The sequence below is a fragment of the Ambystoma mexicanum genome, chromosome 2q (assembly GCF_040938575.1).
Source record: "Ambystoma mexicanum isolate Mex_15411 chromosome 2q, UKY_AmexF1_1, whole genome shotgun sequence".
In the NCBI taxonomy this organism is placed as follows: domain Eukaryota; kingdom Metazoa; phylum Chordata; class Amphibia; order Caudata; family Ambystomatidae; genus Ambystoma; species Ambystoma mexicanum.
The window spans coordinates 1,287,563,210-1,287,584,358 of NC_090924.1; the positions used below are offsets into that span (position 1 = coordinate 1,287,563,210).

General features: G+C 49.6%; 1 protein-coding gene across 1 annotated transcript in view; it reads right to left on the reverse strand.

Annotated features, from left to right (window-relative positions):
* Positions 1-21,149, reverse strand: part of LOC138570103 (prostatic acid phosphatase-like) — a 406,974-nt gene that overhangs the window by 61,682 nt on the left and 324,143 nt on the right. The window contains exon 10 of the mRNA XM_069648716.1: positions 6,049-6,179. Coding sequence (XP_069504817.1) covers positions 6,049-6,179 — 131 coding nt within the window. The remainder of the gene's footprint in view (positions 1-6,048; positions 6,180-21,149) is intronic.

The following is a 21,149-nucleotide window of genomic DNA, read 5'->3' on the forward strand; positions in this document are numbered from 1 at the left end:
CCGCTTCCCTCTGACCGCTGGTTGCTCTGTGGTCTTCCACTCCTGCGTGCCTCCTTTGAAGGTCCTCGGATCGTTTCCGTGCTGTCCCAGCTGTCCTCTTGTCGGGGGTCCGTCAGCACAGCCGGTTGCTGTCGCACAGCCCAGGGATTCTCTCCTGTCTGCCGGGGCACTGTCCGCTTGATTCACCTGGGGAGCCCGCCCACATAGATCTCTGGTGTTCTGGCAGATCTGCTCTTTGGGGCTGGGTCCCCGCTGGCCCTGGACCCCGGGGCTGCTCCGCGCCTTCCACTGGCTCTCCCGGTGATGTTATGTGGTCTCCGGGGGCATCCCAGGGTCTCGTGCCTTCTCGTTGTTCTGGCTCATGCGCCTACGCTGTCCGTCCTTCGCTCCCCTCTCTTGCGGCTCTGGTGTCGTGGCCTTCGCCTCCGGGCGTTCCAGCTCTCCGCTCTGCCTCACTCCACGCTGGTCTCCCCTCGCGCCCTTGTCTGCCACTTCAGGGGGCCAGTCTTCCTGGTCTGGGCCCGGTGCCAACCCGGGCTGTAAGTCTCCCGGTTCCCTCTCACCGCCTGTGCAGGGGGCCCAGTGTCTCTGTCGGTGTGTCCCTCGCCATCGGTGGCAGACTTCAGACATCTGGACGCTCTCCCCTCTTCCGCGGCTTCCGCCAGGGCTCAATACTCCATTGTTGCGACCGCCATTTTGTGCGGCGGCACGGGTTTCGCTTTGGGGTCTCCTTTTGTCTCCTCGTCCTCCGGTTCCACTCCAACGTTGCCCTAGCGATGCCTTGGACCTTCAGGCACCTCTCCTTCGAGTTTCTCGGTCTGTTGGCCTGGATTCACCCAGCTCCTCGTATCCATTTGTTGGATTGTGCAGGAGCTCAGAAGCACTGTGTCTCCACAGCATGGCCGCCAAGCCACACCCCCCCCCCCCTGATGTTGGATTTATACTCCGTCCATCGATCCGTAGCACGTCTGGTAGTCTGGCCTATGTAGTATTTGCCACAGGGGCATCTCAAGGCATAGAAAACATTTTTCGTATTGCAAGTGGCAAAATCTCATAGGTTTTTTTAAAAAAAACATTTTTATTGGTTTTCACATCAAACAACAGACAGTGCACCTCAACATGGTGCATGTAACTACAATAGCGAAAAAAAATGACGTGAAACTACCTCATTAAAATTGGCGCTCTCAGTTGGCTCCCAATGGAGCTGTAAAGATTAGTTACTCATTTCATTTGAAAATTCCTTTGCATATTCGTTTCTTTCTTTATATATACAAAAGTATTTTTTCTCTAATTAGAACAAAATCCAATGAAGCTTATGAAAAGTACAGGAATTGTTTAATGCACATTCATGTGTTGATGTTTTCTTCAAATGGCAAATAGTGAGACAGAAGTCCAATACAAGGGACTAATTAGTGTACATCAGCCAATGCATTTCGGAGGCCTACTTGCACCATCTTCAGGGCTGTAAAATTAACTGCATTATTATCATGAGTTATCAAAGTGTATTCAGTAAGTATTCATTCAGAAACAGGTCCAACATATAAACATCCATTAGACAAAAATGATGAAACATACCTTTGCGTGACATTCATATGCAGATTATATGTCAGCAACGTTGTGGGATAGAAGAAAGAGAGGGAAACAGAATCAATTTCAATGTCCGGGAAATATCATTGTAATGATTTCACCCATAGGTGGGTAAGTATCTATCTGAATCATACCTCTGTCATTTGCCACGTGAAGTTCGTGTCATCGAACGCCGACATATGTCCTGCGTTCAGAGTAGATCGGCACCTACGCTAATGGATCTGTGTGTTAATTATGCATTCTCTATTGTTATTCAGTATATCTGGATACGCTGCATTCTCTTACCTGTTGGGTCTTCAACCGTACTTCCAAACTCTACACACAACTACCCCCCTCCCAACTCCTTTCCTCCCCAACTGTTGCTCAGCTCCATCCCTGGATCTCAGGCTCCCCTGCTTCTCGACCTCCACCCTGCTGACGCTGGTGCAAAGGTTGCTGCAAAGGTTGCTACAGGTGGATACTATACTACAATATCCCACCTAAACTACCTAATGGGGGGTGAAGTCGTGTTCTACGGTATTGCTCCCATATTTTATTCCCAGTGAACCCACATTATTACTGCCAACTGCCCTCTGCCATCACAGCTCCGGGCCATTCTACCGTTCTCCATGTCCCATTGCTTTGTATATCAGAGTCCCTCCTGCTCTCACAAATCACGCCCCATATTAGAACGTTACCCAGTATCAGCCCACCAGTCCCGACCCTCTACTAGAAGAAAACATCAGTTCATTATCGTTCGCCTCTGACTCTCGGTCAGCTGCTCCATCTGGACAGTTCATCCCGTCCATCCACCTTGCTGCGTCCTCTGGAGTCTCAAAGAAGAGCGCTTTGCCGCCGTGTAGGACCCTAAGAACATTTCGTAGCTTAATCTTCTTCCCTGTGTTGGGGTGACGTATGCGTCCCCTTTTGATTACATTGGAACAGTGCTGGCAATTAAGACATGGGAAAGTGTCCGTCTTCTGTTTGTGTAATACTTGTTGCATAGGTTTCCATGCTCATTCTGCTTTCACTAATGAATCTCTGAAATTCTTCGCTCTCTTATACGCCATCATAGGAGATTCAGGAAATAGCTTGCTCAGATAAGGATCCATTTGATACATTTTTTTAATGATCCTTTGCTTCCTGATGGCTCTGAGCTGAGAATTTCGAAGTAGGTATTAGTCTGTTACCCTCCTCTTTAGGATTGGTTTGTAGGAGATCTCTCTGTTGTTGGACCTCCACTCTTCTGAGAGCATCATCCAGGATAATTTTAGGCTGATACCCCCTTGTTTTGAACCCTACAGACATGCATTCATATTCTTTCATGGGTGCGGTGGTGTCAGATACTATCCTTTTAAGCCTAAGGAATTGGCTGCAAGGGAGACTCTCCTTGAGATGTTTAGGAAGGAAGTTGTTAAAATGTAAGGCAAAGAATAATTCTTCCAAAAGAACATGAGTAATTTGTTCGCTCCATCTGTGGGTTTTCTGTAGATTGTTGTAGTCAAGGCTGTCTCATTCAGTGTAACTAGCACATCAAGGAAGTGTAGGTCTGGATCTCCTTTTCCAGAGTACATTTTATATTCTTGTGGCAGTCATTAAGGTATTCAAAAAATGAATATAATTCCTCTCTGGTGTCCCTCCAGATGGCAAACACATCGTCAATGTACCTTTTCCAAAAGACCAGCTTTGGACTCCAAGTGTCGTTGTGCAGGATAAACTTATTCACAAAATGATACATAGAGATATTTGTGAATGTAGGCGCAACAGTAGAACTCATTGATGTCCCCGCAATCTGTAGAAAGTATTTGCCCTCGTACCAGAAAATGTTGTTGTACAAAATAATGGTCCGAAACTCAGTGGCAAGTACTTTGTGAATTTTAATATCATCATTGTTCAATAGAAACCATTCAAGAGCTTCAATGTCTTCACCATGAAGGATCGGTGTGTATAGGCTTGTCACATCGAGAGAAAACAAGATCATGCTAGGTTCCAATTGTTGAATTCCACTGAAGTCCTGTAAGAAATGTGAAGTGTCCTTAAGATATGTGGATGAAGTCTGGATCCATTATTGCAATGCAGTATCAAAGTAAGTTGCCAGTGGGTTGAATACACTGTCCGTGCCTGCTAACTATCGGCCTAAAAAGCGGACTGTTGGAATTTTTATGGATCTTCTGGAGAGCGTGAACGGGTGTTATGGGGTATTTGTTGATCAAATATTCACCCATTCTAGGTGTGATCCATTCCATCTCTAGTGCTTCAGAAATGGTATCCATGATAATGGTCATGACAGCTCCTGTTGGATCTTGCTCCACTTCTAAGTAAGTTATTGAGTCCCTCGAGTAGGAGTTCCATACAAATTAGATTGTAGAAATTGGAGTCCATTATAACTAGGGCTCCTCCTTTATCTGCCGGTTTCATTGCAATGGAGAGGTCCTCCGCCAGTTCCTTAAGCAGTCTAATCTGATGTCTGTGTAGACAAATCCTGAACAAATGTTCCCTTGACCTCATCCTTCTTACTACAGAAAAACTTTCCAAATCCCTGACAACTATATATCAAGAGATTGATGAGATAAAGGAACAACTACTTGTACTACAGTCAGAGGAGGCACTCAATAAGACCCTTGAGGACGTCAATTGCAAGCTTGAGAGCTACAAGCAAGATATTTAGCAAAGAAAGAGTTGAAAGTTCAGAAGGGACACGCTGGATTATGCCAGGGATATCGTATACACCTGGCAAGTATTGTACTGTTCTTCTAGACAAGTTCCACCAAAACCAAAACCAAAGCAACAACCAGCAACAGCTTTGGATTAAAGCGCTATATAAAACAATAAGTACAAATACAAAAAATAGTGAAACGACAGACAGCAGTGAAGTTGTAAGTCACAAAATGATATACTATGGAGACAAAATAAGATCACAAGACACACACAGAGATAGATATTTAAACGGAGCACAGTTTATTATGCATGGCAGGGGAAGTCAGCTGCTCACTAACAAGCGAAGGCCCCAGCACTCAGCTGTCACACTAGCAATGAGCCCGCTAGCACACCCACCCAGCACACCATAGCACTGAGAGCTCACTCACTCCCTCCCTCCTCTACTGAACAGAAATCCACTGTTTATACATAGTGGCATTGACATACATTACATGCGTCGAAACATTCCATGGCAACAGCATGCTTCTACCTACATGCATACAAAATAGGCAAGTGGCGTATTTTTACAGTTATTGACTAGTGAATCACTTCATTCTTCTTTGTGTTCATGATTACTGTGTCATTGGGTAAATGTTTCTCTTTGTACTCCAATTACCTCGTCATTCTTAAATATTTTCCCATAATTTCAGCATAGGTTCTTAGATCTTCTTTATGACATCCTTTTGCTGTCGTCAGACTTTGTTTTGACGCACACCCATTCTGTTCATGGCTGCATTCCGACAGCTGGACAAAGGACATCCTTCTTGATAGCTTTCCTCCACTATGTCAGCTTCTGGGTACACTCTAAATGGTTGCCTGAGTGCATATCGTCTCTCATATACCTGACGTGGTACAGGAATATTACAAGGATTCATGCACGGATTCTCAATTGTGGTTCTTTGTCTGTCATTCTAATAGGATGGTGCTAAGAGGAAGATATCGGGGAAAAGGTGTCCACCTGTTCCTCGATAGAGTGAAACAAGCCATAGGGTGGTGAGACCAGCAAGAAACCCCAGAGTGAGGAGACCACCAAGAAACCCCTGAGTGGGGAGACCACCAAGAAACCCCACAGTGGGGAGGAAAAAAAGAGTGAAGATCCGAACTTGGGAAGAAGGAGGAAACCCCAGGGTGGGGAGTGAAAAAGAGAGCAGCCCCAAGAGAACACACTTTCCTTCCTGTCATAAGCAGTAAAAGGGTAGGGAAGCGATAGATAATTCACGCCTCATGGACTGAAAAGATTAGATAATGTGAACTCTTACGGGAACACCAAGAAATACATAAAAACTGGATCCGCCTTTCCCTCCCTCACCTTAGGCCACTACATGTAACCTTCTATATTGCCTCTTTCCATGCCTTTTTAAGTCTACCCTTAGCAGGTTATCTGCTAATTGCATTGATATTATTGTGTCCTTTTACAGTATTCCCTTTGTTGTGCAGCACTCAGTAGCCACAGAGTTAGGTTTGCACAGAAAACCAGTGAATACATGTACATATATGCTGTGATTTTTCCACGTTAGAATGGTCCTTTGTGTGGCACAGGGATTTTCTCGTCTTGTGTGTGTGATCAAACCCCTGGTAATATCATGGCAGCATCGTCCTACTTAGAAGTCGTTTTTAGGCACTACCCTGTTTTATATGGCAAATGAAGTGGTTAGAGCTCACTTCACCTCAGGGCACTTGCGTCTGCATATGTAATCTGGTCATGGTTGGAGGAAAGAAGCATGCATGCGACATATGCAGATCTCATGCGTTCTCCAACGACTGAAACATGCAGTGGCCACTTACCTTGGTTGATGATTGGGGACACCAGCTTTTTGAATTCTTCTAAGTGGCAGGGCGAATCGCAGTTGGGCAATCTGAGGGGATGAGGTTGCACACGGGTGGTATTCCGATAGTACATCTCAATGCTGTAGCGCCTGATTCATGGCCAAAAGAAAAGGAAGAAAGTTAGGGGGCGCCTGGGAAGTCATTCTTGCTGCGTGTGGTTTGTTTCAAGGCACGAATGAATACAAAATAAATGAACACATATGTACAGAGTGAACTGAGAGAGAACACGATATTGCCACATTATTTTAGTAGTGTAAAGCTGTGAGCCTCATGAACAGACAAGTGACAGAAAAATATATAGTAAACAGAAGCAAAGTCAACCCTCTCGCCGTGGCGTAACACAAAATGTGAGGGCCTCCTGCGTACCATGCCTACCCCACCTCCCAAGTTTGGCAGCAAAGCATGACACTGCGTGCTGGTCTGGACCGCCATGCATGCACAATGCGCACGATGATCATGCCGCTGCAGGGGTACGCCGCCGCCCTGCACTAGGTGAAAGATGGAAGCATGTGTTTCAATCACACTTTAAATCTTTCACACAGCATAGAAACAAGAGGGTCTGCCTGGCTCCTGAGTCCTGCCACCCAAATTTACCAGCCAACTTTCTGCATGGCCAGTTGTATTATGCACAGCAATGACACCATAATAAAACATGCTGATGCGGGCTCTGCCAGTATATGCCAGTATCTCCATGCACGAACATTCTCTTGTTGGCTTTGCCTTTAATGCCAGTGAAAATCTCCTGGCATGGAAAGAAAACATGGTACTGCTGCTGCGCAATTACTTGCCTAACCCTGCCCTGTGCCCGGGCATCACCATGTAAGAATACTCTTCCCTGCTGACTTTGCCATCGACGCCAGTAAAAACAGGCAATCCGACAGTCTAGAACCACTTCCTTGTTTGGCTGCACAAATACCTCCACCCACCATGTAAGAACAATCATCATGTTGACTTTGACCTCAACACCAACATGCAATGCCACAGTAAGAAAACATTTCCTTGCTGACTGCACAGATGCTTGCCTTATCGCTTTTTAAAAAAAAAAATCAACAAAGTTCCAAACCTGATAAGCACACTTTATAAAATAAATTAAAGTACTCTTAAATATATGTTTCATTATTTATTTTAATCCCATATTGCCACCACATATTTATCTGAAAACATCAAATCAAAATAACGACAAACCAATGTATGTATTCTGACAAAAGAACTCCATTTTACATAGGTGTGCGTCAGTGTTTCATCCACCTTCTCTAGTTCCCATTTTTTCTTCATCCACAGGTTGATGAGTCTTCCTATTCAATCACACTTCTATATGTCAGCACCTGCACATAGGCAGTTTTCTTCGACTACTGTTATTGACTCTGCACAGTCTTTCTGGTTGAAACCCTATATTCCCTATGACAAGATTAACACAAATCAATATGAATGCAAGATCCATGTAACCTCTTACTCCTGACACCCCGAAGGAAGAGGGGCATGGCATTCAGGGAATTAGACCCATTACGTACCGTTAATCACCATTACAGAAAAGGTCCCCGCACTTAAAAAGAGCCCCGTAAACACAGCGAACCAGGATTATACTGTGAACAAAACTGCACAGGACATACCAAACACATTGGGTCACTTGCCCACGTCATAGCAGCGAAAGATCTTGCTCATCAGGACACCCTGAAGGCAATACTCAAGGGAGCCTGTCAGGGTCAGACTGGGGCATAACATTGTCTCGGGCACCAATGAAAAAGTGGGCCACAGTTGCAAAGGAGAATTCATTCCTTTTGTGACAGACCGTTTGACTAGTCCCCAAGGGGGGAGTTTTTTGATGAAATGTGATGCAAATTGTGCAATTTAAAGAATATTTATTCTGCAACAAAGGTCAGACCTACTAGCTGCAGAGGTAAGTAACTCATCAAACCAGCCCTTACTGACATAAAGTAAAATAAATTAAGTCATCTGAATTCTGAGCAGATCTTGGAGATGTCCAAAACTGTTAGACTAATCAAGGAATAGTTGACACTCTTCTGTGGCTTTCTGTGTAGATCTTTAATTCTTTGCATGAGTGTTTTTAATTGAATGATCCTTTTTTGCGATTTTCTCTTTAAAGTTACTTTGTATACATGTACAAGTGATTCAAATTGTGGTTTGGTTTAAAGGAGGACATGCTAAATGATATTACAGGCTATTGTTGTACGTGCCTGCTGCCAAGTGTAAGACATCTGTAAATCCAACTATGTAGCAAATAGCCCCCGAGGGGAATTCACTCTTTGTGCTCTCTGTGTGCATTAGCCATGACTCCCCTTCGATGTTTGGGCCTATTCCCCCATTTCTGGTGACCTATCCTTGCTGCATACAGTACTTCCATGACTTTTTATATGCAGAAATATTGCTGGTAATGGCAGAAGAGTATATACCTTAGGTGGGCAGGCCTCAGTTTTAGCTAAACAAATGTGCTGTGCTCCATAGAATAAGGATGTTAATAACCATGCACACCATCAGGGGCATTGCTAGGGGGGGGCTAAGGGGGCTATAGCCCCTGATCTTTTGGTTGTAGCCCCGGATAGAAGCTCAGGGGCTACAGCCAAAAGGCTAGCTAGCCCCCAGTCCCAACAGTTCCGACATCAGCGTAGCCCCGGGTCTTTTCCAGACCTAGCAACTCCCCTGCACACCATGCTTACATTTAGCGTCTGATGGGCTAAGCACCCTTTAGAAAGAGTGCATTAAAATACTGGATGGCAATATTCAAGACCAGTTATGTTATGTTAAAGGTTCTTATAGGGCACACTGTCACCACCGGCATGGTCCCCTGGCGCTCTGGCGGATCTGTAAAGCAAGAGGGTAAGGGGGTGTAGGTAGGACTGAGCGGGAGAAAGGAGCAAGGGAGCTGTGATGTGCTGTTGGCAGCTCCAGTTCGATGTACACCGTCCGCTGAGCGTAGGTGTTATTTTCGGTTGGCAGCCGTCATGTGCTGTTACGCAAGCCTATGTGTGATTTGTTGTTGTGATGTAGTGAAGTGCATGCGGTTGATGTGCTGTAGAGGTATGGTTGTGTTTAGATACGTGTTCGAGAGGTGCATGGAGAAGGGTGAGTTTTCTTTTAGTAGGGTTGGTTAGTGACCGTACCCGATCCTACCCTCACTGTTGTGCTTGACTGTGCCCCGTGTCCCCTCCCCAGTCTTATAGTCTGGAGTGCTACACTTACCACTCCTATGCTGTGTGCAGAAGAGTGGGTCCTCAGTGGGCTTTTCAGTAGCGGTACCTTTCCACCCAGGGTGTGTTAGTATTATTAGTGTGCAGACCAGCATTGTGTGTGGCATTCATGTATCCAACCTTTGTATCATAGTGGTTCCTCATACATCTTATCATATTTGAAAAGTTATAGCAAAAGTTGAAAAACTGGAAATAAAATCTCAAAACAAGAAGGTGCATGCTTGTCCCATCTCACGTTTTATTTCTTCAAAGAGAAAACGTTCCCGCCCTATTAAACCTGCAATATACTGCCAGCTCTGCTTCTCTTAAGCACTTGCAGTGTTCGGTGCATAAAGGACGAGGAACAGGGAGAAATATAATATTTATTTCCTGGATCATAGTGAATGCTCATACAGCTTTCCCTTTAACATTAAAAAATGAGTACGACTGTCCACCAGTTATGTAGCAGGAAAGTAAAGCGAGTTCTGCTTCCGTCAACGCCTTAGTTGCACGATACTGCGCTTGCCCAATAGGCGTCAACGTATAATCCTAGAAGGCAGTCGCCGTGTCAGTTCAGTTTTGAAAGCACGAATCCAAGTTTGGATACCTTCTATCATACTAACTGAACATATTATGCTGAGATGGTACAATGCATTAGCTTTCAAAATCCCAATAACGTCATCCTCAGATGGTGGTCAAAGTGTGAATCAGAAGACTGAAAGGCAGAGTCTTCCCAGCCAGATTGAACCCTGCAACCCACAGGATAAAGGGAGCTGCAGCCTTTCAGCTAGCCAATTGACACTTCTTGCGCAGAATGAAGGTCTGCGTACACACCGAAGTTTAACAATTCAGGGCCTGATTTATAGACTTTTTTAGTGCAGTACAAAGTGACTTTGCACTGGTGCAAAGTGACTTTACACTGCTAACAAACACTCTGACTCCCAGAGCAGTGCAAAGTGTATTTTTGCAGTGCAGTGACATTGAAGCATTGCAGTCTGTCCAAAGCCACTTTGCACTGCAAAAATGCACTTTGCACCGCTCTGTGAATCAGGCTGTTTGTTGGCGGTGCAAAGTCACTTTGGTCCACCCTAAAAATTCCATGAATCAGGCCCTAAGTGAGTTAACGGCCCATCTCAGGCAGTTTGAAAACTGTTTTATGCATCGACCTGCAAGAAAAGAAGGGGGGCCATTGGGTAGTGGCTCGGCCATTAGGGCAGGGGGTTGGAGGGGTTTCCCTCAAGCTTTTGGTGCGAGATGTATGCATTGCATTAATATTCAAATGTACTTTTAGAATGTTAATCTGAACGTACATCTCACACAGAGTGCCAGGCAGCACAGTCCACCCGGGTGCTTCATTTGCACTGTGACTCTAACCAGAGGCGCGTCCCCTGCTACGTAGTTTTGTACTTAGAGCACAATAATGGAAGCTGGCATGGCATAGGAAGTTTGGCCCCACCACCTCTCATTATTGCGCTAATAGCATAAATGCATTGAGTGACAGGAGGGGAGTCCTCTCCTGTCACTCAGCTCATTCTGTGTAGAAGTGGGGCAGACCATTGTGATTGGTCGCTCACACTCACTGTTGTTATTAGTATGGTATTTATTGAGCACCGACCTAGCTTCGAGAAGCAACTGAGCGCTTTACAGAAGTATACACCAATACAGATACATAACAGAGTGCTTTATAGAGCTATATAACATTACAGCTGAATAACGGAGCGCTTGTCAGTGGTAACAACCAAACAGATATTCAGCGGGGGGGTAGGATACACAGGGGCACAGAGGAGGAGTACAGCTGTACCGGGTGGCGGGGAGGGCAGGCGGTGTCTAGCGAGTCAGGTTTTGCGAGGGGCATCGTGATGGCCTACGTGTTGTGGAGGAGATACTTCTTGAAGAGGCGGGTTGAGTTCTTTTATGAATTGAAGGACTTGGGGGTGAGTCTGATGCCGATGGGAAGGAGGTTCCATAGTCTTGGGGCATAAGCAGAGAAGGCTTGTTTTTTGGTCCGTTCCTTTTTGCTGCGTCGGATTTCAAGTCTGCACGTGTCCTGGCTTCTGGTGGTGCACTGTCCGCCGGCAATGCTGAGTGCTCTGCGAGGTAACTTGAGGGCGACTGCCTTATAAATAGTTCAGCAAAACTTGAAGGTGATGTGTGCGTGCAGTGGGAGCCAGTGAAGGTCTGTGAGGGCCGGGGTGATGTGGTCGTATCTGGGCACAAGGGATGATGATGGAAGGTCTTCGAGGAGTGCATTAACCCCATTCAGGTGGGTAGGATCAGTGCTTGTGAGGTGGACCGAAAGCTGTCCGGAGGGAGTAAGGGCTTAACTTTTCGCACTGGTGCAAATCGTTGTTCATGTGTGTCAGTTGGATGGAAAGCATGCCTGGTATGGGTGCATTGTCCTTCAAGTGATCTTATTTATGTGTAATGGGAACTGGAATTGAACTGATTAGTTGAATTACCGAACTGAAGGGACAAGCATCTTCCTAAAAGGCCGCAGCTTCTGTTATTGACAAGATGAAACAAATGAAAAAGCACATTAAAGAGCTGTGGGGCTTCACACCCGCTGATTTCCAAAGGTATCCTATATCCATTCAAGGAAGGAAGTTTCCCACTCCCAGTCTAGCCAACATGGAGGAGCAGTGTTTTGCCCTTTTCCAGCGACTTTTAGTAGAGCAGTATGAAACTACTGAGGAAATGGCAAATCTGTCCTTCGTAGTTGGCACCTCAATTGCTGGGATGTAGTTGACCAGCAGCGACAGATACCAGAGCAATTGACCTCAGCGGCTAACTAATTTCTGAATTATGGTTTTGGGGAGGACTTTACAGAAACGACCACCATTTGAGGACTGCATGTTGTCTCCCTGGAAAAGTCTTCTTTTCTGGTGAGGAAGCATGCCTTATCCCTCAGCGCTCGGTGGCATACAGTAGAACTACTGTTATGAGAGGTCTGAGCAGAATTTGCTGAGGTACATTGAGGCATTCATTACCCACAGAGAACAGGATGGATGGATTTGGGGCAACCTGGAACAAATCGGGCACAACGTGGTAAAGATCATCCCCTTTGGGGTTTGTTGTAAACCCGCCCGGTAGTTTCTTAAGAAATGACAGAGAAGGGTTTGACCACGGTGTAAAGTGGCATTGGGCATGGCTGAATTCCACAAAGTTGGGCAAAGTGAACACATGAATTGGTACAAAGGGCCCAGTGGGGCATTGTTATTTACTCACCATGTGTGGCGAGATATACCATAACGCTTGCTTGTAGTTCAATGAACATGTTTCAGTTGAAACACAGTTCAAGAGAACCAATTCAACACAACAAAACCCATGAAATTCGGCAGGTGTTCAGAGTGACGACAACCTTAGCTTGCAGGCCCCCCGTTGCTCAGTCCATGAAACGTAGATGCGCTCACAGAGGGTATCCGCAATGACATCATAGTGGACGTGATGTATGACATCAAGGGGTTGTGTTGCAGGTGGCCTTGAGGATACCCAGACTCTGGAGGATGGTTCAAGGGTTTTTATTATTTTACAATGTTAATGATGCTCAAGCTTGATGATATGTCAATCAAATATGACACAGCTAGGGCCATCCCTCTCTCGTCTCCCATGGGCTTCCCATCTGCCTAGCCCAGACTTCCCTACTTCCCCTTCTGGACAACTAGAGCTCGGTAACATATCCATGAAAAAGGTTGTCAGTCTATGTACCCGCGTTTCTGGTCTAAACAGTTCAAACTTGATTTTATATAGTGGTTCCCTGTTCAACATTACCTGGGCATTTCTTTTTTGTTGGGAATAGCAAAAAACAGGGAACTATGGCATACAGCCCTGCTACCAACAAATATATACCATAATGAGTAAAGTGAGTAAACTAGGTGGTAATGATTGTCGACCAAATCGGAAGGTTCATATAACAAATGTGCACAATAATGACCATCTTTCAATAAATTCAATGCAAGGATTCATTGTGGCATTTGCATGTCTATAACGTGTCCCAGGGCCCGAGGATAAGGGAACCCTTTACTCATTATAGAGACAGATAACACCTACTATCTATAACTCTAGCTAGAGGGATGGCCTAGAGGCCTCCGTCTTTTCTATCTTACTCCCTCTTGGCTTGTCTTGGGGAAAACCTATCATAACAGTTCGCTGGGATTTCTGATTTTCAATATGGTGTGGCCCCTTTTCAGATGGCCAGTTCGTCACGCCCAGGACTTGCGCACGCAGGCAATTCTGTCCCTGATGTTAATGTCCTCACTCTTCCCCTTTCGCAGCTATTACACTCCGTCTTTCTCCTTCCCTCGCCTCTTCCTCTCTACTCCCTATTCCTGTCCCTCTACTGGCCACACAAATGCTTGACTACTCTTCATCTCCCACTACTCTCTCACCCTCTGGGCTCCTCTTCTCTCTACTCATTGCCCTGCAGGCAGACTCGTAGTGTGGCGGTCCGGAAATAAGGGTGCTTGGAACCTTACCAGCACCCTTGTTTCCGGACTGCCACACTTGGAATGAGGCTAATTCTTTCGAGTTCCCCATGATTGCACAGCAGGGCCCTGTTACGTTTACACTTTTGTGCACATAGGCACTGTCATTTTCCTCATTTGCATGGTGGACTGCAAAAGGGCACTGCAAAAAGGTGGCGTACACGCTTGTATGCTGCCCTGTTGCACTCCACGGTGCATGGGAGGCGGCGTTTACAATAGATTCCTATAGACGCTGCCTGCTTTTTGCTTGTGTAAATAGCAGGCTGACTCCATAGGAATTCACAGCGTTTGCGCCGTAGATGTTAGAATATTGTGTTACAGAGTAGTGGCACACGGTATTAAAGAGACTGGTGATGGGTGGTAATTTTCAGGCCGATTCATGTAATTCCCCTCAAAAGTGTCGCACGCGGCTGGCGCACAGCGTGCCCGTGCGAATTTCTGCGCCAGCCGCGTGCGATAAAACCAATTCCTGCGCACAGCGTATTCATGGATTCTCGCCTCCAAAAGCAGACGTGGCGCAGAGTGGCGCAGCGACCCTGCAGCAGCGCCAGTTACGCCCCCAAGAACGCCCTTGCGCAAGGAAAAGCCATCAAGATCGCAAAACCATCGCAAAGGGCTGCGCCAACACTGTACCAGTTTACCGGACTGGCAAAAGTGGGGAACGCGTATTACGGGTGTCGGGAACACGCGTGCGTGAGAAGATTCACACGTGATCGGGCCAGGGGGAGCGTGTGCGTGTATTTCAGGGGTGCGCGAGAAGTTCCACATGCGATTGGCCTGGGCGCGTTTATTTCAGGGGTGCGCGGGAAGTTCCACACGCGATTGGGCTGCGTGCGTGTATTTCAGGGGTGCGCGTGAAGTTTCACACGCGATTGCCCTGGGCGCGTGTATTTCAGGGGTGCGCGTGAAGTTCCACACGCCATTGGCCTGGGCGCGTGTATTTCAGGGGTGCGCGGGAAGTTCCACACGAATTGACCTGGGCGCATGTATTTCAGGGGTGCGCGGGAAGTTCCACACGCGATTGGCCTGGGCGCGTGTATTACAGGGGTGCGCGTGAAGTTCCACACGCGATTGGCCTGGGCGCGTGTATTAGAGGGGTGCGCGTGAAGTTCCACACGCGATTGGCCTGGGCGCGTGTATTACAGGGGTGCGCGTGAAGTTCCACACGCGATTGGCCTGGGCGCGTGTATTTCAGAGGTGCGCGAGAAGTTCCACACGCGATTGCCCTGGGCGCGTGTACTTCAGGGGTGCGCGAGAAGTTCCACACGCGATTGGCCTGGGCGCATGTATTACAGGGGTGCGCGTGAAGTTCCACACGCGATTGGCCTGGGCGCGTGTATTTCAGGAGTGCGCGAGAAGTTCCACACGCGATTGCCCTGGGCGCGTGTATTTCAGAGGTGCGCGAGAAGTTCCACACGCGATTGGCCTGGGCGCGTGTATTTCAGGGGTGTGCGAGAAGTTCCACACGCGATTGCCCTGGGGGAGCGTGTGCGTGTATTTCAGAGGTGCGCGGGAAGTTTCACACGCGATCGGGCCTGGGGGAGCGTGTGCGTGTATTTCAGGGGTGCGCGGGAAGTTCCACACGCGATTGGCCTGGGGGAGCGTGTGCGTGTATATCAGAGGTGCGCGGGAAGTTTCACACGCGATTGGGCAGGGTGCGGGTATTTCAGGGGTGCGCGGAAAGTTTTACATGCGATTTCAGCAGGTTAAGTGTATTTCAGGGGTGCCGGGGAGTCCTACATGTGATTTGCCAGTGTGGGTCCTCCCAGGTGTACTCTGTACACCCTCCACGGCCCCTGCAGGCAGCCCACACCACAGGGGACTACCCTGCATCCCTGGTCATGTCCCGCATGCAGCCCACCCAACATGGGCATGCCCCCCAGCAAAGGCACATGTCTCCTTGCACTAATGATCACCAACTCATGTCCCCTTGCACCCCCACCCCCAGAATTGCGGGGCACCTGCCAGCAGGCCCCCACCCATGTCCAACTCATGTTCCCCACCACCCCCACCCCCCAGCACTGTGGGGCACCTGCCAGCAGGCCCCAACCCATGTCCAACTCATGTGCCCCACCCCCCTGCCCCCCAGCAGTGCAGGGGCACCCTCCACCAGGCCCTCGCCCATGTCCCATCCATGCCCCCCTGCACCTGGGTCCCAACAATCCCCAATCATGTCCGTAATGGCCATCCTCCCCTGCCAAAAGGCCCAACCAACTATCACATCCACCCACATATCAAAGGCAATTACATGTTACACACCCAATGTAAATAATGCAAATGAACACATGTCTGTCACACACAATGGCTGCAAGTGAATGTTAAAACACCCAACATGACATGCATGAAAGCAATGAGATGATACGACACATTGAAGGAAGAAAATAAAAATGTATTGAAAATCAACTTGAATGGAAATGAAAGGAGAAAAACCACAAAGCAAAACAACCAAAAGAAGATGAATGTCCATGAAAAAAATCCAAAAAATAAAAAGATCCATTGAAGAACTATTTACAAGATAATCCCGGGTCCATGAGCCCAACCAAATGAAACCTAACTATGACAACTAACTAAAAACTGAACTATATACAAAAATGTGGCGCATTGTCCAATCGCAACCAAATAAAAAAAAAGAAATTAAAGGAAACCTAACACTAACTATATAACTATATACAAAGGCAGCGGGCTAGTCCGACGGCTCACTGGTTGTTGTCATGGGCCAGGGCATCATCGAACTCCTGGTCAATGGCTTGGAGGCGGGCATGTTCCCTGGCCCCGAGGTCCCGCAGGGATGATGCAGTGTCCAGCTCCAACTCCCTGCGAAGACCCTCGAGGCACTCAGCCCGCCTCAGAGTCCTCTGCCCTGACCATTGTGAGCCGTTCCTCCTCTGCCCGCTGCCGCTCCGCACCTATCTGCTGGCACAACCGCTCCCACACGGAAGCCACTCCCATTCCAGGGTTCTCCTGCCCTCCGGCCGATGCCTGCACCCCTGAGGTTGATGGCCCCGCGCCATGATGCCTCCCACGTTGAGCCTGCTGCTGCCTCCGACGCAACTGCCTGTGCCAGCACGACGGCATCCAGGCTGATCGAAACCACCGACGCCGTCGTGCACGTGCCCTGCCCGATGATGCCGTCACATCCTCCATCTGCTGGGGTCCAGTTGCTGTGGTGTCCACCCCTGCTGGACCTCTGACTCCCAACTGTGGCAGGGATGGGATCCCCACCGAGCTGGCTGCATTGGTCAGGGCAGGTCCACAGGGGGCCCTGGTGGCATCTGGGCAGGAAGACAGCAAGGAGAACGACTGACGTATAGTCTCCACAGAGGAGGAGAGGGTCGCCAGATTGGCCGACACATGCAGGAAACCCCCGAACATGGACGATCCCAATTGGGCCACGTCGGCACGGTGCTCTTCGTGATGACGTGCGTGCTCCTCCTGGGAAGCACGCACGGCATCACGAATCACAGCCGTGCGCATTGCGACCCCAATCAGGACCTTCTCCATACGGCCAGGGGTCCCCTCGTCCGCAGGTGGAGGGGAGTCAGATGACATGGACATCCCCTCTACCTGCGGACGGGCCTGGGACGGGGCATCCCTGCTGGTGCATGGTGGTGCACCCACAGGGTCAGGGTCAGCGACATGCACAGGCCCCTCCACGGTGACCTGTGCTGCCTCCTGCCCCTGCCCCTGGACTGCACCACTTGCACCAGCAGGGATGCCCCCACCAGGCCCCATGTGCGCCTCAGTGGCGGCCTCCTCCTCCTCTGTGGAAACCACCAACCTGGATGGCTCCTCACCGTCTACCGCCGTAGCAGGCCCCTGTGGGGGCTCACCCACCCCTTCCGCTGCAGCCGTGGGGGCATCCCTGCCGCCTTGCTCCACAGCGCCGTCTCCGCCCTCTTCTTCACTAGCCGCTGCGTAGAGGGAGACATAGAACACAAGCATCAGGGTACTGTACAATGGTCCCCTAGACAGGAAGCAATAGCAGATGAGTGCCACTGTCAAAGTACACTTCCATCATGTCACTCCACAACACATGTGTCAGTCCAGGCAAAACACACACAGTGACAGTCATGGTGCATGCCATGGACACTTCCATACATGTCCAATGGACTCTCGAATCATACAATGTAATGGTACTCACATGCATCATGGGTCATGCCTATCACATGCACACACTTCACCTCAGTCACATCCATCTGGCCCCGTACACCCCAATCACAGTGCATACAAGGATGACTAGGCTGCATCAGTGAATCTGTAAATTGTCACAGACATGTGTCATGCATCCATGGCATTCACAAGTCACAGACACGCAGGTCAGGCACACAGACATGGATACCATATATGTACCTGGCATCAGCACCCATCCCTCACCCCCACCCATGTCCAGGAACAGAGACTGCCATGCTCTCATGTGTGCAATCTGCACAGGGCTCCCCAAGTCGCATTTAAACACATGCAACAACCGTGCGGTTCACACATTACTGGTCGCACATGCATTACCATGATGTCCCTGCACACATACATGCGTACATGGCCTATGTCACACATGCAGGCAAGTATCAGACAACCAGCACACTGCAACATGCCCTGTCTCACACAGCAATGCTTGGCCACTTACCGCTCAACTCCAGACGGGTCTCCCTCTCAAGGACCTGGGCGTGGAGCGCTGGGTGTACGCATTCCAGGACCCTCATCTGGATGGAACTCATGCGGCCCCGGCCCCCCTCCACGAGGCGCCGGGCCTTTATGAGGGTCCTGGACCTCAAGTCCTCCCAGTGCTTCTTGACCTTCTGGATGGTGCGGGTTGCCACCCCCTCCGCGTTGATGTCAACCACACAGTCGGCCCAGATCCTCTCCCGTCCTTCCTTGTTGGCGCGGGACGATCCGAAAAGGGCATCATACTGCCCCAGGACTTGCTCCACCAGGACACCAACTTCGGTGGCAGTGAAGCTGGTGCCCCTCTGCCCCTCTGGCCGGGGGTTGCCACTGGTGTCAGTTGTTGATGTGCCCGACATGGCAACCCCAGGGGCAGGAGTGGGTGGGCAACTGTGTCCTGGGGCTGGGCTGTGGAGCGATGTTATCCGAGTCGGGAGTCTTCTGTTCCAGCAGGGGTGGACACAGCAACTGGACCCCTGCAGATGGCTGATGTGCAGGCACCAAATGGCAGGGCACGGTGGCAGCAGGCAGGCAGGCAGCAGCAGATGGCACGTGGGAGGCTGCTCGGGGCACTGGGGGGCAGTGATTCGGCCTTCTGGGCAGGAGCGTGGTCTTCCGTGTGTTTTCGCGTGGCCAGCTTGATACGGAGTGATTTGGCACGTGAAAATCCTGCACGTCAGCGTGAAATTCGAGGAAAGGGCCTTAGCGCGTAAGCGCGTCAGCACGCATACGCAATTTCATTGGACCAAAGGCCCTTACAGCGTAAGCGCGTCTGTGGAGTTTCGCACACGGGCGTTGCCCTGGAAGGGCTTCTCTGTACGTGCTTTTCGTGCGGTGCGTGTGTTTTCCATCGGTTGGGGTTCACACGCTATTACTTCACAGCGGGTGTTGGCTACGCGTTCTTCTACACGCAAGGCAGACGGTGAGTGGTACCCCGCTCCCCCACAGGCCCGATCGCGTGAAAAACTTCACGCGCACCCCTGGAATACACGCACACGCTCCCCCAGGCCCGATCGCGTGTTAAAACACCCGCGAGCCCCTGGAATACACGTACCCCGCTCCCCCAGGCCCGATCGCGTGTGAAAACACCCGCGAGCCCCTGGAATACACGTACCCCGCTTCCCCAGGCCAGATCGCGTGTAAAACTTTGCACGCACCCCTGAAATACACGCACACGCTCCCCCAGGCCCGATCGCGTGTAAAACTTCGCGCGCACCCCTGAAATACACGCGCCCAGGCCAATCGCGTGTGGAACTTCACGCGCACCCCTGATATACCCGCACGCAGCCCAATCGCGTGTTGAACTTCACGCACACCCCTGAAATACCCGCACGCAGCCCAATCGCGTGTGGAACTTCACGCGCACCCCTGAAATACACGCGCCCAGGCCAATCACGTGTGGAACTTCACGCGCACCCCTGAAATACACGTGCCCAGGCCAATCGTGTGTGGAACTTCACGCGCACCCCTGAAATACACGCGACCAGGCCAATCGCGTGTGGAACTTCACGCGCACCCCTGAAATACCCGCACGCAGCCCAATCGCGTGTGGAACTTCACGCGCACCCCTGAAATACATGCGCCCAGGCCAATCGCATGTGGAACTTCACGCGCACCCCTGGAATACACGCGCCCAGGCCAATCGTGTGTGGAACTTCGCGCGCACCACTGAAATACACGCGCCCAGGCCAATCGCGTGTGAGAGCTTCTCGCGCACCCCTGAAATACCCGCATGCAGCCCAATCGCGTGTGGAACTTCACGCGCACACCTGAAATACACGCACACGCTCCCCCAGGCCCGATCGCCCAGGCCCGATCGGGTGTGGGCCTTCTCGCGCGTGTAGGACTTTGGCGCACATTTTTTACCTGCGCAGGGACGCTACCGCCTGCTTTCGTGTGGCGGACATGTATGGGCCTGTGCGCATCTTTGGCCGTGCGCTGTTTTTCCCTATTCGATTCCATGAATACGTGTTGTAGGCGAGCGTGTGGGCGTTCTGCGCACTTGCCTCCTGTACTTCCCCCGTGACGCCCACATTTTCACGAGTTGTTCCCCATTCTGCGTGTGACGCCCCGTGTTACGCCTACTTTTGTTATGTGCGCCGCGCTATGTGCGAATTCGCTGTGGCCTTATCGCACGGCGTTCGATGACCTGTGCGCCAGCGTGCGCCGCGCACTTTTTCAGCGCACCTCCCACATTTCGCGCGTGCACGGGCTTCCATGAATTGATGTGCGATGTTTTCTGTGCGATAATCGCACTTGCACTGCGATTTTCGCTGTTTCTCTGCGAATCGCACGTTTTCGCACGCGTGCGCCGTTTTTTTGGCACACGTTGATTCCATGAATCGGCCTGATAGTATTTCCACCGCTTTTTTTTGTAAATGTGCGGGGTTAAGAATTCTTCATGGTACGATAGAGTCTGGTTATTGTCAATTGAATTATGTTTTGATTGCGGATGCATGCATGTTGATTTGGTTGTGTTTCTCGTTGGTCAGGTGACCATGGATTGTAGACAGGCTTCCTTTCTTTTGCCTCTTTAATATGTAAACAATAATTTAGCATTTACATACTACGAACCCTCAGGCATCTGAGCGCTGCTTATTACGGACGGTGTGTGGTGCTCATTTATCGACCTCTGAAGGATGAAAGGCTGAGTTTGCCACTGCCGGGATTCGAAATTGCGTCAGCAGGCTCTGCTCAGATGTCAAAGGCACTTGTGTTTTAGTGCGCTTCTTTG